General features: G+C 37.2%; 1 protein-coding gene across 1 annotated transcript; it reads left to right on the top strand.

Moving 5' to 3' along the window:
- The first annotated feature begins 7 nt into the window (after window positions 1–7).
- LOC587180 (YEATS domain-containing protein 4) lies at window positions 8–6,164 on the top strand. Its single transcript, XM_786926.5, has 7 exons — window positions 8–170; window positions 1,874–1,993; window positions 2,814–2,880; window positions 3,500–3,594; window positions 4,129–4,221; window positions 4,952–5,039; window positions 5,713–6,164. Exons 1-7 carry the CDS (start codon window positions 99–101, stop codon window positions 5,883–5,885), a joined length of 708 nt encoding a protein of 235 aa, XP_792019.1. The 5' UTR covers window positions 8–98; the 3' UTR covers window positions 5,886–6,164.
- The last annotated feature ends 2,675 nt before the right edge of the window (window positions 6,165–8,839 follow it).

Here is an 8,839-nt window from a genome sequence, read left to right as displayed (position 1 = left end):
ACCGGAGCTGAGATAAGGCAAATCATTAAGGAAAAAATATGAGCGGCTCGCTCTCGTTTATTTGTGTTTGAATTGAAGATTCTAATTAAACCACCAATATGTCTGCTGGAATCGCAATGAAATCCAAGATCCCAACAGAATATGGCCCAGATTCTGGTGGCCGTATAAAGGTGAGCTAAATTGATTATTATTCTTCTGCCTCACTTCTCTCTCTGAGTATTAAACGTAAAGCAAAGTTCAATTCAAACCCCTTGCGGCTAGCCCTTGCGTGGCCAGGCGCCGCCGCCCGCCCTGGCCGCGCTATAGCGGTAGCTCAGCTCCGCGACGCGCCGATGCAATGCAAAGCGACATGGCTTTGTTTGCCTTTGGCTCTGCTCCTCTACCCTATGTGGTACCGGTTGTTGAAGCTTGACTGTGACTGTGACGTGTTTGTACGGCTGCGTACATAAGTGGTACATTATTACACATGAACATGTATGCTACAGTACAGACTACGTACATGTATGTGCAGGTGGGGGGGGGGGGGGGGGGGGGGTTGCAGACAATTCATAATTACACTGTCTGTAGTCACTGCACTCTAAAATTCACTAACTAGTCTATGCCAACAATATATAATAGACTTACAGTTCTTGTTGTTCCAGTACTGGTAGTTGTTTTATGTGTACGACATTCATTCAGCATGTTCAGTACTGAATACACCATACACGCCATATCTTCAAATTAAAAGTAGTTATGAAGCCTTGACCTAGCTGTCAATACCTCAATATTGACAATAGTTTCATATCCCTGTCATACCTTTGTAGTCGATAGGCAGCGCCATTACATGTCATTTATTGGGTAGAGTAGACTAGTATGGCTGGCAAAAAAGGACAAGAAATTCTTCAGCTATAGCCCTATAGTTCTTTGAGTTATCGTTTTTGATATTTGAAATATTATACACAATTATTTCCACAATGTAAAATCCTTGAATAGATGGGTAATCTGCCACGGCAGGCAAGCCATAGTCAGAAGTGTATTCTCTAGTTTTCAGACCCATTGTACTGAACTTTAACTCAGTTTGTCTGAGCCTAGGACATCATTGCACAAAACTCTCATAAGTACAAATTCACCTACATTTTTTATTACACATATGTTTGCAAACTTACTTATGATAATCTGTGAAATGATGCCTTGATGTACTGGAAATATGCAGTCAACTCTACAGTCAATTTTTTGATCTATATTCAATCTTCTTGTTATATCTCTCCTCTAGCTGGTGCTAAGTTTTTGCTCTGTGTTTGTGTCTTTCATTCATTCTTTAAATAAAATCTACCTCAAGTATTTCAATTTCAATTTATAGTTCATGAAGAGAAGCCACAAATTTCAGATATTTTGGACAATAAATTGCAGAGTGTAGTAGTCTATCTTGGGAAGACAACAAATTTTAACTGATTTTGCTTTAACTTTGTTTTTATCTAATAAAATAGAATATAAGCGCATGAGGTTTGGAAATGAACTTAATATTTCCTGGTTGGAACTTGGAAGTTATGCAAAAGAAGTATCTACCTTCTCTAGACTCTACACAGCAGTGCTCTTAGTAGGAGAATAGGAAGAAGATTTAAAGTTTGAAGGAGAATAGGAGTAGAAAGACAGAAACAAAAATAAGAGTTTATGTTGAAAAGCTAAAGGAAGTAAGGAAAAGGGAATAAGATGACCTCGGACGAGTAGTATAGGTTTTTTAGGAGGAGACACAAGAAAGCCCTTGTTGAAAAAAGAAAAAAGAATGACAACTAAAATGTCTATATACATGTAATTGCGTTGATTATGTACATGAAGATCGTTACTTATATCTTTGTCAATATTAGTCTGCTATTTCTGTGTTTTCTCTCTCTAGGGCATTACAATAATCAAGCCCATCGTGTATGGGAACATCTCACGCTATTTTGGAAAGAAACGAGAGGAAGACGGACATACTCATCAATGGACCATTTATGTCAAGCCATACAAGAATGAGGTAAAAACAAAATATTGGTCATGATTTCCTCCATAGGCCCCAGAGGAAATAAAATAAAATAATTTTGTCAGGAAATTTAAAATCAAGTTCTAGTAGCAATCACTTACAGTGAGCAATGTGCACCCCCCCCCCCCCTCGAACAAAATGCAGGGGTCACAACTGCTGTTCATGATTTCCTCCTGAAAACTTAATACTTTTGTCAAGTAATATAAACAAGTTGACAATGAGGTTCTAGTAGAGAGGGGAAGGGGAGTGAGTTTTGTGCCCCCCCCCCCCCCATAAAGAAAAATGCAGGGGCACAAATATGCAGTTTGCTGTATTTGAAATACCATATCTGTAATTTAAGTTTTAGTCTCTTCATCTTTTGTTTGGTAGAGTCAAACTAATCGGGGGGGGGGGGGGTAGGGTGGAGATACACTGTAGTCTTCAATCAGGCAGATTTAACTTCATATTCTAAGCCTATTTTTCCAACTGATAAACGTTAAGGAAAAAAAGGAATGCTTACCATGAAATTTGGATTTTATATGTTATTGAAACAAGGAATATTACATAATTGTGTAGACATCTGGAAACATGAGATGAAAGATGAGTCAATGTAACAAAAATCCTTAAATAGCATAATTCACTTGTTGTTTCACAAAGTTGACACACAGCATTTTGTTCATTGAATTGATAGTTTAAACACCTCCTTCCAACTAGATTTTGAAGGCATCATCATACTTTAAGAGCTAGTATGACAAGTTGGCCCTATCCAAAGAAATGTGGAATCAGTGAATTGCCATTGTTTACGTTAAGCTCTAAATCTTGCTTTCTTTTCAAGGATCTATCAACATACGTCAAGAAAATTCAGTTCAAACTACATGAGAGTTATGCGAACCCTCTTCGTGGTAAGTTTCAGTGTGAATCAGTTTTTCTCTGTAGATGACTTCTTTACTGGCTACTCTCATAAATTTAACTCTCCCAAATGATATAAAGCATTCTTAAATATTTGCTTAATGATCTCACTAGTTTTCATCAACATTTAAAAATTCATCTAAAATATAGGAGTATATCTTCAAAATGGACAGATAGTACTTTCAATAGCTTTTGTTAAAAAAAGGCAAACAAACATGTTTATACCTCTTATAGCACAACGATTATAGAGAGTTTATCAATATCCTTTTTATTTCTCCCCTTTTCTTCTCCCTTTTTAAATTTTTTTCTATTCACACATTCTGATATTGATATTTTATTTTAGTTTAATGCTTTTGCTCTTTTAAAACATCCATTTGGAAGAATCTTCATGATACAGGAACTGATCCTTATTTTGGCTTGTATAAGGTACTGGTTTGTGTTTCTACACTTCAAATAATATTATTTATTGTCAGAGCATTGTTATCCTTATGTTATGTTTTTACACTTCCTATCAGTATCAATTATTATAATAACTTAGTTTTTTAATTCATTTTATGTTTTCACATTTTAAGCACCATATTACCGTTGACTTTTATCTTCTTTGTTCACCAGTTGTCAGCAAGCCACCATATGAAGTAACAGAAACTGGTTGGGGAGAGTTTGAGATCACTGTCAAAATCTTCTTTGTTGATCCCAATGAGAGACCGGTAAGTGTGATAATCATCAATCTTATTTTGCAATTTCCATGAACTGAAACAATGAAACAAAAGACAAATAGGATAGCTTGTACATAAAAGGATTCATTTATTTAAAAAACAGGTAAGACAGGACATTTCAGATTCAGTTTTCAGTTTTATTTTTCATTTCCAACAGAACAGTAATTTGACAAGAAATCAGATATACAATTCAACATTCAATAATACAATACATTTGACATGGTTTAAAGTTGTGAAATAGAAAGTATACAGAAATATTTACATTTACACTGAATGATTCTGTGTCATTCTGCAAGGTGGTTATAACATCATGTCTTGGGCTCACCAAGCTGTCCATTACCCGCAGGTTCATAAGATAATAGGGTATTAGAGTGTAAAATAGTGCAATTGATTAGGTAATAAAGCATGTTTATTGAAAGATTTCCTGAAAGTGGTGAGTCTTTAGATACAGAGTAGAGTTTATTTGGTTAGTAGCTGCACTATTGCCATATTATTAATTTTAATTATTTTAATTATTTATCATAGGTGACGGTGTACCACTTTCTGAAGCTGTTTCAGTCGAGCGCAGGTCTTGTTCTCGGGAAGAAGACCCTCTTCTCAGAGCATTATGATGAATTGGTAAGTGTTCTATCATCATGACAAATAGGGCTTCTGAGAGACGGAAGGGTATTAAAGACACATTGTAGTGGACTGTCATGCGGCATCCAACACCATTAGGGTGTTTACCCAATAACAGGTGTCGTCAATCACCTTCAGTTTTATGACCAAAACGCCTTAGCTTACATTTCCCTCATCCTGAAGACTGAGAGACAAGGGGGTATTTCTTGATGCGACTACAGGTTTGCTGTGTGCGAGACTTGCACACCCACTAATGGTATTTCCATCAAGTCTGGTCACTCTGGTGTCATCAATTTATGACTCACTACACATGGAAACTTATGACCATCTCCCTTTAACTCTATAACATGCGTATTTTAGTTATTAGGTGATCTCGACCCTGGCCTTGATCTAAAATCGCAAAAAATACAGCACAATCTAGACCTCAGACTTACTTTCATTGTTAAAACTCGATTTTGAATGACGGGTTGAAGAGAAGGTTGAGTTCTGGGAAGAGGTGAAAAATGATTTCTGAGCTTTTTTTAAGGCTACAATATTACACCATATCATAGACACTGATAACATGTAGGGCCGTGCATCTCCAATTTATGCCTTTAACCTGAGCGTAGGGTTTTAAATTTTTAGAAGAATACAGACCTCATTTTTTAACAAAGAGTAGACACCTTTCTGATCCCTCAGTTGATGTTGAGTGATTGTCATACACTCCATGTTTTCTCTCCCTTTTCTTCAGATATTTCAAGACCCTACAGCTATGATGCAACAACTGCTCACAGGAACGAGAGCATTGACACTCGGATCATATAAACATGAAACAGATTGTAAGTCAAGCCAAATTTGACCTTACCATGATTTTAAATCTCATCATGAATTAAGCTTATTTGTTAGGATACAATATTTTTGACTCGCAATAACTACCCCCTTGTTTAATCATTTACTCATTCTTGATTATGAATTAAACAAATGAGGTAAGATAAATTGCCTTTTATCTTTGTTCTTGACATACATGTAACTACCCCTTGTTTAATAATTTGAAAGAAATTTACTTTACAAGTAGTTATGGTGCAAATGATGTCATAGTATTGGACAATGGAGGGCATAAAATCTGTCAAGGCACTTTTTTCAATTCTTGGTATTCTGAAGGCCATTCCATTTTTTATGAAGTTGAAAGTATAGTAAACGTATATTAATTGTCAATTTTTTTTTTTTAAATTTAGAGCACTTGATTTCTTAATGCTGCACAAAGCTGACTGTGTGTGTGTGTGTGTGTGTGTGTGTGTAGTTATGATTGACATCTGTGCAGGTATCAACACTTTACTGTATATTTTATGCACTTCATTTTGTTTTGACAGTTCACATGCTTTTAAATGACATAAAACACAACATATTTTTCAAAATAATATTACCTCTGGTCTAAAATGACCGGAAGTAATGTGTTTGAAGATGTTCTGAGATGCCATCACTGATATTGAATTCTTGTATTTTCATCTTCAGTTGAAGAGATGGAAGGAAAGACAGTGTCATCCTTGCAGTCAGCTCGGAAGAAGATTCGTCATGAGATCCAAGACCTTAATGAGAGACTGAAACAGAGCAAGGAGGCTATTGTGCACTTCAAAGAGGAGATCAGAAAACTGGAGGAGTCTGAGATGAACAAGGAAAAAGATTGATGCATAATGGATTGCATCATTAGAATGGTAGGACATGGAGAGTGAACTGTGAGACATTAGGAGGATGAATACATGTCACAACAAATAATGATGACACAACCTCCTAAGGAATACCATCAATCTCGAGATGTAGCAGACAACATGCACCACGCAGGAAATCGATTTCCATTCGTTTGCACTTTATAGGGTTTTGCAGCATGACATTGTCTCTTCACCGGTCCACTAGTGAATCTACGTGGCATTGTACCGTTGGTGGTTCCAATAGGCTAAGGTCATCTACATATGAAGAGCTTAATTCCAAAAGGAGCTAAATCCACTTTTGATGAAAATAGAGTTATTGATATCAGAACATTGTTCACTTTAGTACCCGTCTTTGAACAAAATTATTTACTTAAATTTTTGGAGCAATTATGAAAAAAAATCAACTTCTAATATCACTTTTCCATAGACGCCTGTACAAAATCTGGTAAACAATGGCTTTTTTCTCCGAAGTTACAAACATGGATTTAGCTCCTTTTGGAATGAAACTCTTCATATGTCCAGCGATTTTCTGTTATACAAACTACATCATTTATCATAACCTAAAATAGGATTGGGCCTAACTTGGTACCCTTGGTTAGGAAGTCAAATATTTTCATGATTGAGCTGGTGGGTGTTTCAAAAAACTTATTATCAGTGACAAATGACAATTTTTTTTTTATAAGCTACTGAAATCTTTACTTCTGATTGGTTATCAGCAGATTTGTCACTGATTTTTATCATTTTTCATTGAAAAAAGGCTTTGTGACACCCCTGGTCATGGCTCATGTGGTCAGTCACATTCCTGCTATAAGAGGGTAAGAAGAACTATAGTATAAGATACAGGGTCAGTGTGAAAAACAGTTTTGTAACTGACAATGCTGCCCTTTTAAAAATAAAAATACATATAAATGAATAAATAAATAATGATAACAAGACATAGAAGATTGTGACCCAGAGATTGAGAAAAAGAGAGATGTAGAGAGAAAGAAAGTCAGAGAGAGAGAGAGAGAGAGAGATAGGGAGAGAAAGAGTTTTCCTTGTTTTAAATAGATGCTAGGAAGAACAAAACATAAATTTTACTCATAAAATGATTACAAATACCTGTTGAAAAATCCACTCTAGAGCAATTTCCAGATTCCAGAACATCACCTAGGAGATGCGTAAAACTATTTTTACATGATATTTTCCTTAGACGACACATTAGAAATGGCTTTAGAGTGGATGTTGTTTCTGTTTACAGAAAGTAGAGAAAATACATGTCTATTAACAATGATGGGACTATATGTACATGTACTGTACATGTATACAAAATAATCCAAAGCAGGCTATTGCGATAAACCCCCCATTGTTGATTTGTAATAATTTATTTGTAATGTTACATTGTATGTTACCAAAATGTTATTGATGCATTTCCCTATTTTGTTTGCGATGTGGTTTTCAGTTGAAAGAATTGATCAAACTTATGTTACAAATGTTGTACATTAATGTAAATATGACTTTTAAAAAAATAAATTAAATGAAATAAAAACAAAGTAATATGTTCATTGTTTTGTTATAAATTGTGTGTTTTGTAAAGCCTGAAAAGAAAACATGAACAAACTGTGTTAGAGTGAAAGTGAAGTGGGATGGGGAACGAGTGAACGAGAGAGAGAGAGAGAGAGAGAGAGGGAGAGAGATAAAGAGATAAAGAAAGAGAGAGAGAGAGAGAGAGAGAGAGAGAGATTGGGAGAGAGAGAGAGAGAGAACGGGTGGAGGAGATTGACTGGGGTCTAGAGAGCAGAAATGGGAGAAACACGATCACAACTACAAGTACATGTACTTTCAGATAATCAACCTAAGGCAATTTGATAGCCTTGCGCTTCTATGGAAATGAACAAACGTGACAATATTACGTAATCTGAACATGATTTCTATGGGATGTATAATTGGGCATTGAAATTGCCCTTTAGTTTAAACAAAAATAGTTACGGTCGTGTACATAGAGAAAAGGAAAGTAAGTAAGTAAAGCAGAGAGAGAGAGAGAGAATGACAAACCACCACTTGCGGTAGGTAGGAAGGGAAACATACGGAAGCTTAAAAGTGCCATCGAGATGACGAGATCATTCCTCGTCTTCTCGACTTTTTGGTCCGAGAAGGCGTGATCCGGCATCTCGTCTTCTTGGCCTTTTTTGGTCCAAGAAGGCGAGAAGGCGAGATTACAAATCTCGTCTTCTCGACTTCTCGGGTACAAGATGATGAGCAAGGTGAGAGATGATGAGCAATTTTCCCCAAAATACATACACAAAACATACACATAAGAAAAACTCAAACCCAACCCCCCCCCTCCCCCGTGCGTTTTCGCCTGATCTGAAATATTATAGAACTCAAACGGTAAATCATATTGGGATTGCATTACCTATTTGTACTTAACATGACACAAAGACCTAAGATTAAGGTCCGAGAGTGTTCAAGCCCCCTATCCCCCAAACAAATATACAGATACAGAGCACAATTTTTTTTTTTTTTTTGCTCCCGAAAATTTGAAAATCGCGGCCGGCCAAAAATTCGCTCAGTGGGGGGGGGGGGGGGGGGGGGGGGGGGGGGGGGGGGGGGGGGGGGGGGGGGGGGGGAGGTAGTGAGCACATTTTTTTTTTTTGATCCTCAAAAAATTTCAATTTGCACCCCCCCCCCCCCCCCCCCTTGAGCGCCAGGGGGGGGGGGGCCCAACCCCCCAAAAAGGTAAAAATCACGTGATTTTACATGATTTTTTTTCTCAAGGGGGGGCCGGGCCCCCGGGCCCCCCCCCCCCTGGATCCGCCACTGCCCCCCCCCCCCCGTGAAACACACACAGGCTACGCCATCTATGAACTACTGTGAACTACTTGGTCTAAAAATGTCGGTATTATGTATTTGTTCCTAGGGAATACTGCGGGAAGATGGGTCGCGTACATTAC

Source organism: Strongylocentrotus purpuratus, unplaced genomic scaffold (assembly GCF_000002235.5).
Source record: "Strongylocentrotus purpuratus isolate Spur 01 unplaced genomic scaffold, Spur_5.0 spur5_scaffold_16, whole genome shotgun sequence".
In the NCBI taxonomy this organism is placed as follows: Eukaryota; Metazoa; Echinodermata; class Echinoidea; order Camarodonta; family Strongylocentrotidae; genus Strongylocentrotus; species Strongylocentrotus purpuratus.
Note: the sequence above shows the minus strand (reverse complement) of the source record. Positions and strands in the feature narration are given on the sequence as shown.